Genomic DNA, 20,781 nt, shown 5'->3' on the forward strand with positions numbered 1-20,781 from the left:
TCATCATTCAAGTTGAATAAGTAGCTTCTCTCTCCTGCAAAGATCAAACCCTCTATGCAGCTTATTTGACTCCAAGGAAAGACAGACCAAGTCGTATTCTACCTCACCCTTCACTGCTTCAGATAATGCAGATTGACAGGCGTAATCGGCTGCCCTCCCCCCAACACCGCCATGATATTCCTCATACTCAACTCCTCGAACCCCTTGTGCGTCTCAACCGTCCCTCCAGCATTGTGACATGTCAACATGGCCTTCGTCCCCGCCATCTTGAGCAACCGCGGATGCGGCCTCGGCTCATCAGCATGCACATCCAACGCAACAGATCCAATCTGCCCAGACTCCAACGCATCCGCCAAAGCCTCCTCGTCAACCAAGCTACCCCTTGCGATATTCACAAACCTCGACCCAGGCTTGATCCAAGCCAATGACTCAGCAGTGATAACCTTACCACCAGCAGGTGTGCATAGCACAACACAATCCGAGACGCGCAGCAAGCTCTCCATCGTCTCGTGAAACGTCGCGCCAAACTTGGCTTCCACGGTGACTGGGTCTTTGCGGACGACGTCAAAGTAGTGTACTTTCATACCAAAACCGACGCCGAGACGCTGCGCGATCTGCTGGCCGATGTTACCCATGCCCACGAGGCCGAGGACGTGGCCGCGAAGGGTGTGCGAGGCGGCCGTGGCGCGAGCGTGGCAGTCTTGGAAGGCGGACGGGTCTGCGGCGGATGCCGTGCACCAGGGGAGATGGCGGAAGGTCGAGACGACAAGAGCGACGGCAAAGTCTGCTACTGCTTCGGCGGCGGCGAGGCCTGAGTTGCAATAGATGATGCCTTTTTGTGTTAGTATTCCCAAATCATATCTGATATGTTTCACTCAATAAAGAGCGACCTGGGAAAAGGGGGAAGGCCCACCTCGTTCACCGAGAAGTTGCGTGTCAGCCCAATCGAACCCGGCACCCGCACTCGCAAAAACCCGACAGCTCGCCGGCAGCAGCGGAATCAGCTCGGCGTCCCACGTACCCATCTCGCCGCCCGTGCCCCAGAAAGGCCGGAAGACGGCGGAAAACTCGCCCCACTTGCCGTCCCGTAATGCGGCAGCGAATGCGGGGCGCTGTCGTTCGGGCGTCGAGGGGCGGATGATGTCGCATTGCGCGGAAAAGGCGGCGTAGGTTTCCGGGTTGTACTTGATCGGGTCGCCGATGTGTAGGACGCGGAGCTTATGCGTGCCGTTTTTCGTTGCTGCTGATGCTTGCGATGCTGCCGTTTTGGGTTCTACTTGACCGCCAGGATGGGGGCGGAGGACAGGCGACGCGGAGAGAGGGGATTGAGATTGTGGTGTTGCTGGGGGCCAGGGTGTATTGTTGGGTTCGGCCATTTTGACTGAAGTTGGGTATGTGTTCCTGAAATTCTTGTAGAGGGGGTCTCGTTCCCGAAGAGCTTGAGTTGACTTGGACGGGATTGACCTTAATAAAGAGCGGTAGTGAATTGGTGGACTAGGGTAGCTCATTAGCTGCAGGAGATAATGCGAGATTCCAGCAAGATACGTGTACAACTCGGCGTCTGATAAGGTTATCAAGAAGTGACCCTGATTTCCAGGATTGCAAATCCCAAGAAAAATTGTCACGTATATAGCATCTATATAAAGTGGCACAAGACACTGGTGGAGGATTGGTGGAATCTCATGCAAGAGTGTCGGTGTGAGGATGAGGCGAGATCAGGTACGCTTCGTGGCACGATGGGAGCTTCTCCCGATCTTGGCCGGAAATGTCGCCCCACGCTTCCGGTTCGGCTGCATCGAAGGACTACGCCTTTATTATTCTGGGGAATTACGAGGTGAAGAGTCGTTTGGCTGGGTAGGCTCCCAGACATGTATAATTTGGTGCGCGGATTCTACAACCGGACCGGAACCGGTGTCCTCAAGCCGGTACATCCAGACTGAAGCCAGACATGAATGAGCCGGTCCAGTAGAGTTCGAAACATTCAGTAAATGGCTTCTCAGTCTAGTGTACAAAGCTGCTCGTCATCAGGCAGCTTCGAGGCACGAGGATCGAGGTAGCTGTTGGGTCACCGAGGCTAGCCACCAACGGCTCAACCCAACCCACCTGGCTGTCAGTGTTAGACCCCACGATTGGCGATCCTTGCAGAAGTCATGCGGGAAGCAGTGGGGTGAGAATAATGAACGTTCTAGGCCGCCTCAATCGCGGGGATGAATGTCTGGGGTTAGAGTTAGCTGATGAAGGCGAATGGTCTGATTGTCTCTCCATGCTCGCCATTCACTGCTCAGGGGTCTGCAGGACACGCAACAGACATTTCTTACTTTTCGGGCGCAAATTCCCCGTCCATACAACTATGGTTCTCACTGACAATATACTGCTGATGCAAGGAAGAGTAAATAGAATGCAGACATGTAACCTAACTCCAACACTAGAAGCGATAGTCTCGAAATCGATCTCATTCTCTCTAGATATTCATTCCTCGGCGAAACGTGTGACTCTGCTTGTCTTTGTTTGTGCCTAGCATGATAAAACTATGGAGCGACACACAACAAGCACTAGATGACGAAACACTTCACAGGAATGTATCTTCTGCGATATTTAGTACGCATACAGTTACGAGGCTTCAAGAGTCACAGTGACCAGATCATGCTTTTACTTCATACTTCAATTCTTCATGTCTTTCATGGCCTGAATCTTCCTACAAATGAAAAAGCGAAATAACTTATTTGGCCTTGCCAGTGGGAATGTTGAACAGAACAACCACGTCACCCTCATCCAGACCCTTGTCCACGCGGTAGAAGCCCCGTCTCTCGAGCTGGATAATGTCGTCCTTCTTCAGCTCACCGACACCAGCATCGCACAGCGCCGTCTCCATGGTCGACGTGTTGGGGTTGAGCACCTTCTCAAGCACGTCGTCCTCCTCGAGCTTGTCCTTGTTGATGAGATAGTCAAAGTCCCAGAGCTCAGCCTTGACGAGCTTGGTGCCGGCCGTCGACAGCCACGTGACCTTCTTCTCGGTCGTCTTGAAGTCGCCCTTGAGGTTGAGCTCGACGCTGAGGTCGGTAATGGGGTCGGTGGTGCCAATATCGCGGGCGAAGGCGTTGCCCCAGCCCATGAGGGTGAACTCCTCGTCCTTCTTGAAGCTCTTGACGTCGGCCTGGTCGAGGATGAGCTCGTTGGAGAAGACAACCTTCTTGGTGCCGACATCGGGGTTCTTGGGGTGCTTAGGCTTGTCCTCGGTGCGAGGAGTGGCGGGAGCGTCGGCACCGGTGACCTTGACCTTGACGGCATCCTTCTCCAGAATGGCGGTGTGGCGGGGGGCGATGGGGTCAATGACCTTCTTGTTGATGTTCCAGAACGACGCCCAGTCCATGTTGACGACGTTTCGGGAAGGGCCCTGCTTGATGATGAACTCGCGGAGGGCGGGGATGGTCATACCGCGTCTGCGCACACCACGGATGGTGGGCATACGAGGGTCGTCCCAGCCCCAGACGGTGCCCTGAGCGACGATCTTGGCGAGCTTTCTCTTGGAAAGGAAGGTGCGGACGAGGTTGATACGGCTGAAGTCGTGCATGTAGACCTGGCGCAGCTTCAGGGTGTCGATGAACCATTGGTAAAGGGGGTTACGGTCAGTGTACTCGGTCGATCTCAGGGCGTGGGTGACGCCCTCGTGAGAGTCGACGACGGGGCAGGCGAGATCGTACATGGGGTAGATCTTCCACTTGTCACCGGTGCGGTGGTGCTTGTTCTCAACGTTGCAGCGGTAGATGACGGGATCTCTCAGGGCCTTGTTGACGTTGTCGACGGAGATCTTGGCACGGATGCAGTTATTCAGGCCCTCGGGGGTGCCCTCTTTCATGGCCTCGAAGATGCGCAGGTTCTCCTCGACGGAGCGGTTACGGCACTTGGACTCGATTCCATCGGTTCGCTCGTTTCGCATCGTCTCCTGCTCGGTGTCGTCGGCGTAGGCGTGACCCTCCTTGATCAGGCGAATGCAAGTCTCGTACAGATAGTCGAAGTAGTCGGAAGTGTAGGAAAGGGAGTCGGGGGTGATGCCCATCATCTTCAGGTCCTCAACAATAGCATCCTGGAACTCCTCACTCTCCTTGGCGGGGTTGGTGTCGTCAAGACGCAGCAGAAGCTTGCCCTTGTAGGCCTCGTGGGCGAAGTAATCGCTGAGAAGGGCGGCCTTGGCGTGACCGATGTGAAGGTATCCTCTGTTACATGGTTAGGAGGTTGTCTATCAGGTAATGTTTTGAGGGAGGACCAACGAAGGCTCGGGAAGGAATCTGGTGACAACTCCGGCCTCGGCGTTCTGAAGAGCAAGAGAGTAGCTGGCACCCTTCTTGCTAGCGGCAACGACCTTGGCCTTGCGCTCAGCATCGACAGCGTTCGTCTCGGCTTGGATCTCGGGGTAGGTGACTTCGACAAAGGTGAACCTAGCAACGCGAGTTAGCGCGGGATGGACATTGATTGAAGCTAGGAGCACGAATCACGACGCACCAACGAGTAAGGTTGGCCATAGTTCCCTTGCGAATGAAGCCCATAGCGACCTTGTTCAGCTTCAGGGTCTGCCAGATCTTGGTCTCGGTCTCTCCCAGCGAGTACCCCTCAACAAAGGTGCGCAGCGTCAGGTGCTTGTCGAGGGCGCGGAGGTGAGGCTCGATCGACTTGAAGTCGCCGGCCAGGGCGGTGGGGAGGGTCTGGAGCTCCTCGGCCTTCATGATGGCGGTGTTTGGTCCAATTGAGGCGATGAGACTATCGGAGGGAATCGGTGGTCAGGACGGTCCTGGTGTCTCGTGAGTCAAATGTTTAAAGTGGCTGATATTTCGTGGTGGGGTTAAAAATCATGGAGGGGTAACATGACGGCGCACTCACCGAGAGCACTCGGCCGAGACGGTCTGATTGGTGGCACAGCGAGGAGCTTCTCCTGTAAGTCGTTGTGGTCTGAGGTACCTCAATGTTTAATAGCTTCGTAAGGCTCTTTCTCTCCCGTAGTCACGAAATAGTTGATGCACTTGACAGAAATTAAATGAAAATGATTGCACCTTATATAAACATCTTTCCAAGTTTCTTGAAAGCCTTTCAACTGATGGCAACTAATTATGACTCTTCATCCAAGGTAAAGCTCTGATGACAATGGTGTGTTTCGAGGCAAAGTGTACGTATCTTCACACCGGGACCGGACCGGTCGTAGATACGTACCTTTTTGGAGGTGACCGGGAGGTGTGGGCACCACAGCTCGATAAGATAGCCGATAAGATACCGACCTTGTGCCTGAGCGGTTAGGCCATACCAATTTTTCTGCAGTCTTTGGCCAGAGCTTCACGCGAGACGATCCGAGGTCAGCTCTGGCGTAGCAACCCCAAAAAGATCACAGATACCCAGAGCCCCGTGATGGCGTCAACGAACCAGTGCATGGCCTCAATGGCCCGGCTCAGTCTCTCAGCTTCAGCAAGACCGACAGCCTCCACGATACCACGGTTCCTCATCCCTTCCGTCGCTCAGCAGACACGATGCGCGAGTAACCAGGGGGGGAACAAGAAGACGGACAAGAAGAAGAAGAAGCTCTCCAAGGACTTCAAGACCTACAACGTCAAGAACTGCCCTCAATTCTCTCTTTGCGATGCCATGCGGTGTGTATATCCTGTGCAAAAGATGTCTTCCAATTGGTTCTTCCAACTGACCTCGACGTAGCTACCTCCGCGCATTCGAAGTCGGCCGCCCTCCCCAGTCCATCAAGTACGAGATCCACGTCCACCTCAAGACGCCCAGAAATGGCGCCGTCGTCAAGAACCGCATCCGCCTCCCCAACCCCGTCAAGTCCGATATCCGCGTCGGAGTCATCTGCCCCGAAGGAAGCCCCATCGCCCAGCAGGCCCTGCAAGCCGGCGCCGTCGTCGCGGGCCAGGAGTCCGTGTTCGAGGCCATCAAGAACGACAACATTGTCTTCAACCGGCTCATTTGCCACACCGACAGCGAGGCGGCGCTCAACAAGGCCGCCCTGGGCCGCATCCTCGGCCCCAAGGGTCTCATGCCCAACCGTCGCATGAAGACAATCACCGACAACATTTCCAGCGCCATCCGTGAGACGATGGGCGCCGACAACTACCGCGAGCGTACCGGTGTCATCCGTATGGCTATCGGGCAGCTCGGTTTCACGCCCAAGATGCTGTCTGCCAACGTCAAGGCGTTTGTGGCCAGCATCAAGTCTGATCTCGCGGAGCTCGAGACGCACAAGGAGGTTCACGAGGTTGTGCTGAGCTCCTCCCAGGCTCCGGGCTTCAGCTTGAACGGAAACTTTGACTCTACAGATGAGGAGGTCACGCCGGCTCACCTCTCCAACGTCATGTAAAGATGTATAAAATCCAGATGAAAAAAGGGCAAAAAGAAAAGGGAAGGGTGTTTAGATGAACTGTATCATAGGTGTTTGTATTACACGTGTATCAAAGTGGCATAGCGCTCTAGAACATGTTTGGAGACTTTAATTTGGGTATCATACGCATCGCTACTCTGTGACTGCTGGCCTTTTTGTTCTGTTCGTCGTCTGCTGCTCCGATCGGCTCAGCTGCTCTTGAGGGCCCTGATCGCCTCAGCCTGGGCGTCAAGCAATCCGTACAAGCCCAAGTACTTGACTGTCCTCGCCTGGCCCTTCTTGCCCGCCTTGCGTGCTTCCTTCATCGCCGTGCCGAGATCCAGGAGAATTGTGTTCCGACACCTCACCATTCGAGCCTCAGCCTTGACCACAAACGGGGTATCCCTTCCAATAGCGTCCGCCAGAGCTTCGACGATGCAAAAGTCTTGCGTAAAGCCAGCCAGCTTCGCAGGGCTGCTACCCACCAGCCCGCCCACATCATCATCATCCTCTTCCTCGTCAGACTCCTCGCTATCATCCGCGTCCCAGTCATCATCTTCTTCCTCTCCCTCGCCGCCGTCACCCGTCTTTGCCTTCCCAGGCAGACTCGCAAGCGAAAGCCGCTCCTCGAGCGAAGACACTCTCTCATCCAGCTCAAGCATCTTCCTCCCGGTCTCAATACCCCTCCTTACCTCTCTCAACTCCCCGCTCAACCCCTGGACCTCCTCCCCGCGCGTCCTCACTTTCCCCTTGATCTCCTCCACGGCCCTCCGGAACCCGAGCATGGCAACACGCACATTCTCAACCCTCTCTTCGCCGCCACGCAGCTCGTTGCCCAAAGACAAGAAGGCGGTGTAGTTCCCATTGACGAGCTCCAGCAGCTCGGCGCTGATGGCGGCGCTGCGGTCGCGGAGCTCTGCTTTGAGGTCGTCGAGGGTCTGGTGGCGGTGCGGGAGGGCGGAGAGGTAGTTTGCCGGGTGGAAGCCGGGAGCGAGGAAGTCGGATCGCGGGAGGGCGGCGGGGAAAGGGAGCGGGGCGTCGTCGTCTTCGTAGCCGGAGCCGGAGGCGACGGAGGAGGAGGATGAGGAGGGGAGGTGGAAGGCTGCTGTTTGCCGCGTTGGCGATTGGATGCCGAGATTGGCCATTGCTTCTGTGTGTGGTTCGCCGGTTTGCCCGTTGCTTTGGGGTTGGGTTGGTTGGTTTGTGCTTGCAGCCTTTCAGATGGCGACGGCGGCTCGGTGGTTGAGGTTCGGCGCAGAGATGTCGTAGCTCGGAGCAAAAGCGACGTCAAATCTAGGCAAGGTAGCTATCTCGAAGCTAGGGGACCGGGATCGGGAATTGTTGAGGAGCGTTGCTGTCGAGAGGTGGGTGGTTCGAATTGCAGCTGTTGGTCGATTTTGGGCGGGATGGAGTTGGATAGGTACGGATAGCTTAACGCAGCTTTCTCAGAGGTCCACAGCTTGAGTTTCGCGGGGGTCACTGTGGGAATTGGAAGTGGTTGAACAGTGCGTGGGCCACACGTAGTGAAGTAACTGAGGTAAGGTACCTAGCCCCCGCCAGGATTCCCACAGTTCTCACTGCAATGTGGACACGGTTGCGCAACCTTCAAACAACCCAAGTGGTCACTTTTAAGTCTTTGACCAGTCTTGAATGAGGATTTCGAGTGAGCGAGAGATAGTCACAACGGAGAGTTGGTTCAGAGATGGAGTCGGTGCTGGGATTGGATAAATCCAAACCCTGCGGTCTCTCTGGCCGTGACGATGCGGCGATCAATCTGCTCGGCTCTTACGACGATGACCGCACATCATCATCTCTGATGCGGTCATTGGCGAGAGACAGTAAAGTCATTATTCAAGACGCGCTCACCCAGTTACTCCTCGAAGTCTGCTTTGTGTAGAGCATAACAGGTAGTCACCTCAGGTAAGCGGCTAGGATAAACGACATTCCCGTTGTGAAGAGCTCAACTGGACTTGGAAAAAAAACAGACGGAGGCCGAAGTGCCCGCTGCGCTTGGCGTTGCCTCGTAAGAAGGGGATCCCTTGTGAAGCCAAAGCGTTCTCGGAGTCCACCCTTGGGCCAGCCTGTCAGCCAAAGACAAGTTCGTGTAATTAGTGCGAGCCGATTATTGCCGCCGTCAAACCTCGTGAGATGCGAGGTACCGCGGCAGCCATAGACGGACGGGTCCAGTAAGGGTAGCATTGTAGTACCAACCTACGGATACCTGGCTCTGAAGCACTCCACGATGTACGTAAATGTTGCTCTTTTTTCTCGCGTGGCTCGCACCCTCCCATCACCCACTTCCGGGGCCCTCCACTTGAGATCAGCCTATGTGGGATGAAGGGCCGATCTGATTACGCACAGTCACGAAGTGGGAAGTGTTGGGTCACGGGTGGTTGGCTCGTCAATAGTATCCATACAGCAATGGAGACTGGGAGACTGGAGACAGGGTGTAGACGATCCCGAAAGCAGACGTTTCAAGCGATTCTCCTAAGCCTTAAAAGTAGACTGGGAAAAAAATGAGCGTCTCATGTGAGCCTGCAGAAAGGAAGCGGCGGCTGGGGGTTCGGGGGGTGAGAGATCAAATGGCCCAATGACGGGCGAGTGACACGAGGTGTGAGTGGGATGAAGGATGCAGGCAGGTAATACGGATTGGAGCTGGAGGCGATGGTGGGTGGTGACATCTTATCAAGTACCTCTTGATCTCCCTGATGAACTGCTCCAAGGCCATTGGACGACTGGCGGTGACACCTGAAGCAGGTTCCATTGAGGCATAAATCCCCGATTATCAGGTACCTTTTTTTTTTCGGCTCAAGTTACTGGATGGATACAGATCTTACGGTGCCATTGATTGTGTGTATTTTATGCGACTGCATTGTGCAAGTTCAATCAAGACCTCGGCGATCCTGACTCGTTGGTCTTCGCTTTTGCACTCCGTAGACACTGCCGAAAAGCCTCATCAAACTTTGTGTCAAATTGATTTCCCCCGCTGGTTTTTGTCTTTACGGTTGTTTACTCATGCCTTACGGAGTACTGCAAGGTAGATTTAGAGTAGAACCACGGGCGTCTCGGCTTACGAGGGAGTCATCGGACAAAGGGCCGCTCTCATTTGTTGATGGAGCGACAGGCCTGTCCTACACTGTGGTATTAGATGCAACTTTATCCCACGGTCATCACTGGTCACGCACATCATGCACTCGCCCGGTGGGCAAGGGCAGCGACATCGGCAGACCCTGAGATCAATTCCCTCGGGATGTGGCTACGCTTGGCACCCACGCAGAGTAAAAGACACAGAGTCAAGTGGTAGGTAGTTAACGGAAGAGTGAGAGGCTGGCATGGATGGGTGTTACGACATGGAAACTCAGCCATCAAGGGGATCAAAGCCCATCGATGGTGGATCGCGCAGTCAACCAGGGCAGTGATCCGTGGGAGAAGCCGGGCTGTGTAGCCCTGAAAGTCCCTACATAGTAACATTCATAGTGTGTTGTGGCCAGCCAAGCCCAAGAAACAAGGTCCGAGATCGCAGGGTCGGAATGGGGATGGAAGCCGGAAAGCCACAGGAGCCATCGAACGATTTCCCCAGTGTGGGCTGGAGTGTGTGTTTGTGCGAGACACTGAGAGTGAGTAAAAACTATGAGTGAGAGTAGTGCATTTACTGTGCGGATGTCGGGGGCATTTTCCGAGTGAGTGAGAGTGTGAGAATACTGTGACTGAGGTCTGCGTGAGACTGTGAGTGAGTGAGTGAGTGAGTGAAATGGATGAAATGAGTGGGTAATGACCGGGCGAGTGAGAAGGCGACGTACCTCTGGCAGGCAGTGCCCGGGTAGGAAACAGCGAGAGAGAGAAAAAAAAAAAAAAAGAGAAAAAAAGGCTAGCGCAGGCCCTGGTGGGGGCCTTGCGAGCAAGATAATCTTATCAATCAGATCAAAAATTCCTTTTTGAATGTCGCCCTCCCCCCCTTCCCCCTTCGCCTTGGGCCCTTTCCCCCTCCACTGTCCAGTTCCGCGCTGTCGCTCCAATCCCCTCCTTCCTCCCCACTATCCTCCGAAGTGTCGGAAGAAAGAGGAACAAGCCCGCAATCCAAACATATCTTCACCTCATCAACATTGATTCTCCCACTTACACATACCGACTTGACGATTCTATTTCCTGGCCTCACTTACACAGCCAAGTACCTATTACAACAAAGTCAGCTATCCGAACCTCGCTGCCGACATCATCTTCCGGAACAGTGTCTGTTCTGTCACCCACTCGGCAACACGCGCGCACCACCACGCCCGTCTGCATAACACTACTCCGTACAGCGCAGACAGACAAACAGACAGACCTATCAGCTGTGCATCTCGCTGTAGGGGTATCTGCTCGATTCTGCTCGGCATCAGCCCAGATCGCCAAACAGTAGCATCATATCAACTTATACAGCGCCGATTGCTCTCCGAACAGGTCAATCAGTCAAACAGGAAAGCAAGCATCACAACTAAAAGACGAACAAGAAGAAGGACACAAGAACAGGAAAAAACAGAAGACCCAGCACCATTCAGCACGTCTCGGTCTTACAACCATCAATTCGTCCCATTTTCTTATCAGATCTCAAGAGCCGAGAGAGCGCCGAACCGCACCCTCGGATTTACCAGCTGGCAAAAACCTTAGCAACCCACACCCCGCCAACTGGCTACCAGCTGTTAGCGGCGATATCCCACCACCTGACAGCGAATGAGCGGCCTTAGCGGACCCCGCCTGCGGAACACTGCTGCTCGTTAGGTCGTCCCTCTTCCGATCCACCAAGATGGCCGCCTCAGGTGTTTCCACCACTGTTCCCTCCTCATCTACCACCACCACCACCACCAACAACTCCTCCTCCTCCTCCCACAACCAGACGTCGCAGCAGCAACACTCGTCGTCGACCTTTTCTCCCGTCACCTCACCTCCCGCAACCGACGCCCGAAGCGTCTACTCGGCCGCATCTCGCTCCAACTCGGTTGTCTCGACCCCCGTTTCCGCCGCTTCGCCTGCCGCGAGCACACCCGGCGGTCCTTCCACACCAAATCCGAGCGGACCGACAAATGCCTCCCACGCCCCGCACCAACTACCTGCCATCAGACCGAACGCTGCACAGCAACCCATCTCAGCCAGGCCGCCTCAGGTCGTGAACAAAATGTCCATGGCCTCCGTAATCAGTCCCCCGCCCGTCACAGAGGCGCCCAAGATGTCCATGACCACCAAGGAATGGGTCATACCTCCCAGGCCCAAGCCCGGCCGCAAGCCTGCCACCGATACGCCACCCACCAAGCGCAAGGCCCAGAACCGTGCCGCTCAGAGGGCATTCCGCGAGCGTAGGGCCGCCAGAGTTGGCGAGCTGGAGGAACAACTAGATGAGATCCGCGAAGGTCACGAAAAGGTCGAAAAAGACCTCAAGGACAAGGTCCACGGCCTCGAGATGGAGCTACAGTCCTTCAAGTCCCGCTGCCTCGTTCTCGAAAATATGCTGGATCGCGAGAGAAAGGATCGTGTCAAGGCCGAGTCCGAACTTGAAAGTCAGAAGAGACGCTGGAACGAGCAGCAGGCCGTCGCCGCCCCGAGACGCCTGCCGTCTCCCCAGCGCCGAGGTTCCCAAATCGCTCACCACGAGCATCCCCCCACCCCATCGGCTGGCCACGCAAACCAGCCCTTTTCCATCTCACAGATCGTCTCTCCCCAAGACTCAACTCACATGGAAGACTCTCCTGCCCCGTTTGGATGCGGGTCATGCGGCCCTGAAGGATGCTCCTGTGCCAACGAAATTCTTGCCGACACCGTCACAGGATGTGGCGGATGCACTCTCGGAGGTAGATGCCAGTGCCTTGAGGAGACTATCAAAAGCGCCATCATCTCGGATCTAAAGAGAGCTCCCTCGCCCTCGGCGCCGACATCCTCCGAGAAGCGTGCCCGCGTCGAGCCCACTCCGCCTGAGGAGGAGACGGAGATTGACTTCACCGCCATGTTCTCCAAGAAGGCACCCGTGCAACAGGTGCAACAGCACCAGCACCAGCAAGCGAACCTTGCCATCGTGCAGCCCCAACCCCAGCTGCCTCCCGTGGCCTTCAAGGACTCGTGTGGGTTTTGTAAGGACGGAAGCTACTGCCTCTGCGCCGACACCTCAATTCTCGGCCCACCCGCCACCACCCCTTACGGACCTCCTCCCGCCTATTCCCAGCAGGTTCAGACTCCCCCTCCCTCAGAGAACGATGCCGTCCCTCCCCCCATGCCAATGGAGATCGACGCCGACGGCGCCGTCAAGCTCCGTCCCCGTCCCCAGACCACCCAGCCCGTCGCTCCCGTCTCTCGCGGCTGCGGCCCCAAGGGCCCCGGATCCTGCGCCCAGTGTCTCGCCGACCCCAAGTCGGGTCTCTTCTGCCGCGCCTTGTCCGCCAACTTTGAGCGAAGTGGAGGAAGCGGCTCCGGGGGTGGCTGCTGTGGAGGTGCTGGTGCTGGAGGCGGATGCTGCAAGTCCGAGTCCGCGCCGGCGCCGCCACCCCGTCTCCCCTCTAAGGGACGCCTCGGCCTCAGCCTGAGCTGTGCCGAAGCCTACCAGACCCTTTCCAGTCACCGAAACTTCGAAAAGGCTGCCGACGACATTGGCTCCTGGCTTCCCAAGCTTCGCGCCGCGCCCAAGCCGGGCCAGACGCTGCCGTCGCCTTCTCGTCTACCCATTGAGGTCGAGGCGGCGAGTATCATGAGCGTGCTCAAGGACTTCGACATTCGCTTTGGCAGAGGCCAGTAAATTCTTTCCAAAGTTTCTCTTGCCTCGCTAGAGGTAGGCATGCATATGTTCATGAATCTGGGTCGGTTATCTAAAAGCTCTGTATGGTTTCACACACATTACTTGTGAGACATGGTCGATGTGGACATGAGCACTTGAAAAATTGGGCGGCGTTTGGGGTCCTTCGAGACACTATTTGATTTTGTAACACTCAAACTTCCAGAAAGTGAGGGCTATTCATGCAAGAGGAAGCTATTTTGAAGCTTGCTCGTCAGGGGGAACAAGAGAGGAGGTCATCTCCTTTCGGTGCATCGACCCAGGCCAACGGGGCCGGGCTGTCTTACCGTAGTACGCATTCTGATTGAGGCCTCGAACGGGGCTCGATGCGAATACATTATTGTTTGAATCATCCTAGCCTGCCCTATGATTTCCGTGGCGTAAGTGAATGTCTTAGTTTTTGAAGAGAACGTCGTACCTCAGAATGATGCCAAATGCTGTTTGTCGATATTGGACATCAAAGACCTGTCACGATCACCACAAAATTGAATACATTTGCAAATCAGGAATCATGGACGGAGTATGAATGCTAATAAATGTCATCTAGATTGGCCCAAGCCTATACTTCATACCCAAGTCATAATCGTATGTAGAAAAGTGGTATATCCTCCATAAAAGGCCGAGTGCCTGCTACCATAATGTCCCTCCCTTTCTACTGTAGTCATCTAAGAGGGGGGGGGGGGGGGGGGGATACATTGAAAAGATCCCGCAGCTTCCCAATATGATCAAAGAAAACCCATGTAAATGCCCACTGGATATGCCCGCGTCGTACTAGTGAAAAGGAAAATGTTCAAAATAAATATGGAAAAGAGCGCCCCCGGCGCCCGAAATTTGGAAAAGAAATTATCGCCGGGTGCAAATCACACTCTCAACGCTTCAGCTCATGGCATTAAACTCATTCTGTCGGAGGAAAGACGTTGCGAGCTCATCGCCGCCTTGTTCTGCTGCCTGGAAGAAGTGGACTGCCACGCACATCAACGCGGGATCACTGCGAACATCCCCGTCTTTGGAGCCCGCATCTTGTCCGGGATGTTGGGAGCCAGCAGAGCCACCGAGCCCTGATGCGCCTGCCGATGTGCGACTTCTGTCTCCAGGGTAGAGTCTGGCACCTGGGCCTGTGCGTCCAGAAGGACCAGCATACTTGTCCATGACGGCCTGCTTGAAGACCTCGCGTGGCTTCGAGAGGGGCAAGGTGGTCCGCTCCACGAGCTCAGGGTTCGACAAGTAGAAAATTGCGAGCTCTCGCTGGGCCGTGGGCAGACCCTCTTTGGCGGTGATGGTCCACATCTTTCCTGCTTGTGCCAAGCTATAGGCTGTCGTGACAGGAGGGGGTGACTCTGTTTCCAGCCGCTCGGCGTCTGGAGCAGGCGCATCATTGGTCGTCTTGCGTGTACTGGTATACACCCCTTGGACCTCGTCCGCCACCTCAATCATTGTTCGGCAGACCTCTTGCTTCAGATTCAAGGCGGCGAGACCAGTGTCCCAAAACGCCGTGCCCTTCTCTGTGTTGTCAAGGATTGTGGGGTTCACGAATGCCGCAATGAACTGAAGATCGCGGAAAAGTGTCTTTGGCCGGATAGACGCATCCCGGAACAATGTTCGCAAGACGTTGGTGACGGCATCGGTTGTTGTCGGGTTGCTTGTAGCGCCAGAGCGAACATCATTGTTACCCTGACGCATTGGACGGGGTCCAACCACCGGTGGCGAAGTTGCGGGTGCTTGCAAAAGGGTATGCGAGCGTCGTCCTCTGACGTTGTCGATAGCCTCCTCCAACGGATTGGCGCGGCTAGAGCCTGTGGGGTCATCAACGGCGCCGGGCAAAAATTCTTGTCGATTCCAGCCCATTCTTGACCTTTTACCACTCGCCAAAGATGCTACGATGAGTTGCTGCAGCTCGTATAGGGCGTTTAACTTGGCATGAGGGTTGGGATGAACACTGAACATGCGAAGCAAGCGCTGGAAAGCCTTCTTGAAAGGAAATTCAGGAGTTGACTCCTTAGAGGTGGCCTTGCTTCGCGCAGGCACGGTGTCGCTTGTGGAAGGACTGTCGTTTCCCGGAGCACTGGCAGTTTCCGTGGTCTCGGAGTTTTTGTCTGTTTCGCCGGCACCTCGCAGATTCCCAAAGCTCTTCTTCTTCTCAATGACACGAGGTCTCAGTGACAGTTTGCCAGACTTGGCAGACCTCCGCGCGCGTCGGTCTAGGGAATCACGCCTGTCGATGCATTCCTGGCCCAACGAGGAGAACCAGTCATCTGTCTCGGAACCGCGGGAAAAGACCAATGTGCCCAAGTCGGACAGAAGAAGACTGACTAAAGTCTGACGGAGCTCGTTGAGGAAACGAGACTTCTCTTCCGACAATCGCTGTTGATGAATCGTCTCGTTGGACGATGCTGATGTGCCAGGTCTGCCGGTAGAATGACTCGCATGCGAGCCTAGATGGGAATGAGGTGACTGGAACACACTGGACAGATTTGTCATGCTTGTCGTGGGAGACTGGGCGCGGGACGTTGTCGAGCTCGGGGATATCGCCGACTGGAAGGGCGACCAAAACGTAGAACTGGAGTCGATGGTGTGAACTGGCGACGAGACGCCAAAATAGTCCTGTCCATCAATGATGTCGGACAAGACTGTGCTTGCCCTTGAAAAACGGTAGCTGCCAGAGTCAAATGACTGCTGGCTAGAATTGTGAGCTGACATTGCCCGCAGGTCCCGAACAGAGCTTGGACGACCGGTAGACATGAACCTTCGATCTGGGTCGCTCATGACGCTGGCCGTATCGTCGAATGCGTGGTCTCTGTCTCGGGGGCCTCTGCTGCCTGTCTCCAGATTGCGTCTGTCTCGTTGGTAAAGCTCACTCGACCACAGAACAGGGCTGTCCATGATGGATTCGCCAACCAATTTCGAAATGCAGGTATCCACTTCACAGCCGAATCTGTGAATTCGCTCCTCCCCACAGCAGAAGTTCTCAACGCCAGCTTGTTGAAGCCATCGGGAGGTCTTGTCTGCCTGATCGTCACTCAACTTGTTAGGCCCGCCCTGCTCTTCTGATGCTGCAAGAAGATCCATGATCTGAGTCTCTGTGCGATACAGATAGCTTGACGCCGGTCCCCGTGCGAGGTGGGCGCGGTTGCGTTGGTAAGAATTGTAGCGTCTCTGCATACCCATTGTTTTGAGGGCAGCGCAGATGTTTCGACTCTGCTCATACGGTGCAGAGTTCCGTACGTCTGTCACATACCACATCTTGTCGCGAAGAGCCCTGAGTCGCTTCATCATGGCGTCGATGAGCCCCTCGTGTCGTTCTTGGCTTTGCTTGAGCCAGACGAGCCAGGCGTCGTATTCTTCAATGGCCGAAGCACAGCGGCGGATTGAATCGCGAGGCCCTCGGGAGAAAATGTTCAGAAGTATGGCAAACCCGTTTCGTCTCAGCGACCCTGAGCTGAGTGCATTTAGTTGCTGTAGTGTCTTCCAGTAGAGGTGGGCCGATACGAAGTCAGCTTGCGCTCGCGACTGAGCCGAGGCAGCTGTAAGCATAGCAATGAGAACTGAGGACGGCTCCGGATCTGCATCCCCTGTCTTCTCTGCCGTCGTTGGCGGTGAATCTTCCTTGGCTTGCGAGTCATCAGCCGTGGCACTCGCTTGTACCTCAGCGTCTCGTCTGCGGTAGGGGTTTCTGCTTGGAGATGACTTTTCAGCGGTGATGATCTTATTCTTGGATCGGTACTTTTTGATGCCAGTCGCCCGGTTGCTGAACTGAGCCCTCGTTGCCTCTGGCTCAATGCTGGCTGGGATCTCGAAATCCTCGACAAGCTTTAGGATCGAATCTCGCAATTGATGGTAGTCTTTATCGAGCTCAGGCTTCTCATCAATCTCGTCATCGTCAGTCTCGCTGGTGGAAGAGTGGTCCTCGTCTTCGACATCTTCGTCTGGGTCGTAAGTCATCTGGCTTGACAGGCTATTGCCATCTGCCGAGATAAACAGCACGGCCCATCGTTCGGCACATGGGTGACATGAGCCTTGGACAACATCCATGCCGACCTGGGTGCCCATTTCGCGGAGGGCAAAACGAAGACGATACCCGTCGTCCTCATAGTTACTAAGACGTCGCTGAGCCAGTGGATCCAATACGGGGGGCGAGTACCGCTGAGGCGAGCCAGTCCTTTGATCATCCATATTTGTTTCTCTGGAAGTTGTGGCGTCACTGAGAACAGACGAGGCACTGGTGCTGAGGATCGATGCCGTGTCAAAATTGCTCCGCGCGGCGCCCATCGAGATGGGCTGTGAGATTGCCGAGAACCCAGAGATGGAAGGTGCTCCGGATCTAAGCCCGCTGGACTGAGCTGACATGGGCCGTCGCTCCGGGAACAAGGCGTTGACGAGGGTGACTAGATCTGCCGGACTCACCACGAGATAAGGATGAACCTCGACTGTTTCTCGAAGTGATGTGATTGAGCGGGCCGGAAGGAGCTTCGCTGGAGGTCTCTGGGAACGGTTTCGTTTGAAACGATTCAGGATGCTCTCCACGTGTCCTTGAATCTTGGGCGGGGTTGAGACCGTTCCCTTCTTGTTCCAGGTCACCTCGACTACAAGCTGCTGTGCTCGCATGGCGACCTGCTTGAGGATCTTCTGCCGGCCATACTCGGTGATGTGGTAATCGCCCATGAGTCCGTGGCTTTCCGGGTGGATGACAACACCAAGGAGGAAAACAGAGAAGAGCCACTTGTAAACAAACCAATTTCGGGTACCATCGACGAGCTTGGAGTCAAGCTTCTTCAAGATGGCATTGCCTAGCTCGATGAGGCCTTCCGGGATGCCAGTCGCATCCTCGTCGTCAATGATCTCAAAAAGCTCGTTAACGGCCCGATCGTAGAACTCCTCAGCCGCAATGCTGTCCTTGGCCGTCCAGTCCGCGAGATTGAACCTGGTACCGTGTTGGTCCTCGGCCTTGTCCAAAAGAAAGGCACCATCCTCGAGTATTTTCATCAGGTACCATTCCATGTTCGACTTCCCGGACCAATCCCGCATGGCCGTCCAGACATTAAGAACAGAAATAAGCATGGGCTCGCTGCTGGCCTTGGATTCAGTGATAAGTCTTGCTAGAGCTGTGCCCCATATCTCGGTTCGACGTCGATCCTCGGCGCTATCAGGACCAGCCGAGTTGGCGAAGCATGTGTGAACCAGGGCGGACAAGGGATCGTGTCGTTGGAACGACAGCAAACGCTCGATGGCGTTGGGGGAATGGGCGGGCGCTCGACTACTTGGTCCACCAGCATGACTCCTGGCTGTAGAACGGCCGTGGTAGGGCAGCACGGATTCTACAGGTTCCAGTCCCTGATGGAAGCCGGTAAAGACATTGAGTTCTGTAGGGGTTAGAGAACATAATCTTGTGGCCAAGTAGTCTGGGTTGGTCCTGATCTGGTTCAGAAAGTTAAGAAAGATTTCCCGGACAGAGGCGGGCAACTCGGAAAGAAAGGGGGTCATGGATCCGAGAGAACTAGAGCCCGAGGTCGATTTTGGTGGCGTGTCCAGGCTTTCTGAGGAGGCCAAGGCAGGGGACTGGAGAGAGTCCATCTCGGGTTCCAACAGGGCATAGCGGCGCAGTTCATCGCAGCTCTTACGCACATCGTGAATGGCGTTGAACAGAGAAGCAAAGGTCTTCTTGTCATCGGAGCGAAAGCAGTCAACCAAATTCTTCCGGGCAATCTCACCGCAGCGGTTCAGACGAGCTGACAAGGCCGTGGAGATGAGGTTCCTCTGCAGACGTATGCGTGTGTTTGCGCGCTTGCGCTCCTGGTACTTGGACAGTCTAACCAAGTGGGCGAGCTCCTCCAGGGTCGTTGTATCAGGTTCGGGCGCAAGATGAGGGTTCGTGTACATGGATGGATCTGGGAGCAGAGCCTGGGGGAGCGCAGGCGAAGAGGCCGTTGCCGCGGTGGAGGCGAGTGCCGTATCGGATGAAGAATCCATGGTGGCTTTTACGGGAGAGGTGGCAATGGGTGTTGACGCTTGGGCAATCACGGGCTTCTGGTGCGACCGAGAGGCGGGTCTCCTCGGTGTGTCTTCGCTACGACGAACGGGCAGGGTTACGGCCTCAACGCTTCGGGTTGGGCTTGGAGACCTCTGGCGGCGGGATCTGAAGGACGTATTGTACGTTTCGGAAGGAGGATTCGAGGATCGGGGCTGGTTCGCGTCATCTTGAGAGGCAGCTGAGGCGCAGAAGAACATGAACAGTCAGTACCTTTCAGGTAGGGTGGGAAGCGGGAGGCTACGATAGAACAGAGCGCTTTGTGGGCGATGTTCAGGGTGTTTGTTGGTGGAACATACGGGCAGAGACTACGCGAACTGGCGAGGATAGGGAACGCTGCATGGAAATCATAATGCGAACATGAGGATTCCGGTCGAAGGGCGAGCGGGCAGCTTCAGCAACAGCTCTCGAACAAGCTGATAGCTGTTCTGTCGCAATCGCGTGATGTCGTCGATTGTGCGCTGTTGATGATGGGCGCAAGCGGGTGGGTACGGTATCTGCTGGAGCGGGGCAGACTCAGCGATAAAAGACGGCGGAGGCAGAGGGGGAAGGAGAGAAGAGGTCGGCGCAATGCCAGTGCCTCGAGAGGTGAGGTAGATGTCGTCGTGTAGAGGTTGAGTGTTCACTACCTTTTCCGATATGTTTACATGGAAAGGAAATTCTATTGTCAAAGAAGAGGAAATGAAAACAAATCAGAAACCCAAGCAAGGCGAAGGCCATGGGAGGTTTGGACGTGGTTTAAGGTAAGGTAAATGCGGGAGGAAGGGACGGAACAAGAAAGGAAGGCAAGGGTCGCAAGGCGAGGAAGGCACAGCAAGGCAAGGAAGGCAAGACCAGGCACGACACGAGGGTGGGCTGGTCGGGTCAGGTACGTACTGTAAGGTACCTCACCTCACCTCATCTGCCATCTGCCAACAGCCTCCCACGCCTCCCAGTCGCCAGGTTTCTCCTTCCACCTCCCATCCTACCTTAGAGATACCTGGATACATCATGTACCTTGGTACCTATACCTAAGAAGGCATCTGTGTACAACCACATGTAAGGTGTCTTGATGCGGAAGACAATACGGTAGAGAAGAGGACAGCAAGACTTCCATAATCGTGGACTTGTTGCAAGTTGCATGCTGTTGCTCCTCAGTTGCTTGGGTATCGGTACTTCTCACGCTGACCGGGGTTAGAGAAGGAGACAGAGAGAGAGAGAGAGAGAGAGACAGCTGCAAGTAACAGACACTGGAGCTGGGCGTGGGTGAGCCCTGAGGTGCCGGCAGGGAGACTCCACGTCCACGGCCACGACCGACTCACTGGACCGACCCATAGCCATACTCGGTACGGTACGGGTACCCAAATAGCCAAACAACAGGCCGGGAGGAAGATGGAAGCTATGAGCTGGAAGACAGGGGTGGGACGCTGGGGCCGGAGACAGGACCGACAGGATAGCCAGCGAGCGGCCAACGGCCAGCGGCTAGGAACCCAAGAAAGACTTTGATTGGGTTTGGTGCGTGAGACCTATGCGATGCGTCCAGTCCCGTCTCTTCAACGTAGAGGCAATGCGTGGCAAGAGAAACGGAGCAAGGTAGACCCAAGGTGCAAAGTTGTGCCCCAGTTGCTGGTTCCC

General features: G+C 55.3%; 6 protein-coding genes across 6 annotated transcripts; 2 read left to right on the forward strand and 4 right to left on the reverse strand.

Moving 5' to 3' along the window:
- Window positions 1-110: 110 nt before the first annotated feature.
- Window positions 111-1,376, reverse strand: CABS01_06268 (D-isomer specific 2-hydroxyacid dehydrogenase; the record flags this gene model as incomplete). Its single annotated transcript, XM_060539634.1, has 2 exons — window positions 111-832; window positions 914-1,376. 2 exons carry the CDS (start codon window positions 1,374-1,376, stop codon window positions 111-113), a joined length of 1,185 nt encoding a protein of 394 aa, XP_060404171.1.
- Window positions 1,377-2,719: 1,343 nt separating this feature from the next.
- On the reverse strand, window positions 2,720-4,721 carry CABS01_06269 (glutamyl-tRNA synthetase; the record flags this gene model as incomplete). The annotated part of the gene is made up of 3 exons (XM_060539635.1): window positions 2,720-4,214; window positions 4,269-4,436; window positions 4,501-4,721. The coding sequence occupies 3 exons, from the start codon at window positions 4,719-4,721 to the stop codon at window positions 2,720-2,722; spliced, it is 1,884 nt and encodes a 627-aa protein (XP_060404172.1).
- A 673-nt stretch (window positions 4,722-5,394) lies between these two features.
- On the forward strand, window positions 5,395-6,352 carry CABS01_06270 (ribosomal protein L1p/L10e family protein; the record flags this gene model as incomplete). The annotated part of the gene is made up of 2 exons (XM_060539636.1): window positions 5,395-5,633; window positions 5,695-6,352. The coding sequence occupies 2 exons, from the start codon at window positions 5,395-5,397 to the stop codon at window positions 6,350-6,352; spliced, it is 897 nt and encodes a 298-aa protein (XP_060404173.1).
- A 209-nt stretch (window positions 6,353-6,561) lies between these two features.
- CABS01_06271 (uncharacterized protein) lies at window positions 6,562-7,497 on the reverse strand (the record flags this gene model as incomplete). Its single annotated transcript, XM_060539637.1, has 1 exon — window positions 6,562-7,497. The coding sequence occupies one exon, from the start codon at window positions 7,495-7,497 to the stop codon at window positions 6,562-6,564; it is 936 nt and encodes a 311-aa protein (XP_060404174.1).
- A 3,638-nt stretch (window positions 7,498-11,135) lies between these two features.
- Window positions 11,136-13,109, forward strand: CABS01_06272 (bZIP transcription factor; the record flags this gene model as incomplete). Its single annotated transcript, XM_060539638.1, has 1 exon — window positions 11,136-13,109. One exon carries the CDS (start codon window positions 11,136-11,138, stop codon window positions 13,107-13,109), a length of 1,974 nt encoding a protein of 657 aa, XP_060404175.1.
- A 912-nt stretch (window positions 13,110-14,021) lies between these two features.
- CABS01_06273 (uncharacterized protein) lies at window positions 14,022-19,367 on the reverse strand (the record flags this gene model as incomplete). The annotated part of the gene is made up of 1 exon (XM_060539639.1): window positions 14,022-19,367. The coding sequence occupies one exon, from the start codon at window positions 19,365-19,367 to the stop codon at window positions 14,022-14,024; it is 5,346 nt and encodes a 1,781-aa protein (XP_060404176.1).
- Window positions 19,368-20,781: the final 1,414 nt, after the last annotated feature.

The sequence above is a fragment of the Colletotrichum abscissum genome, assembly GCF_030869225.1.
Source record: "Colletotrichum abscissum strain IMI 504890 chromosome Unknown Scaffold_13.1, whole genome shotgun sequence".
Lineage (NCBI taxonomy): Eukaryota > Fungi > Ascomycota > Sordariomycetes > Glomerellales > Glomerellaceae > Colletotrichum > Colletotrichum abscissum.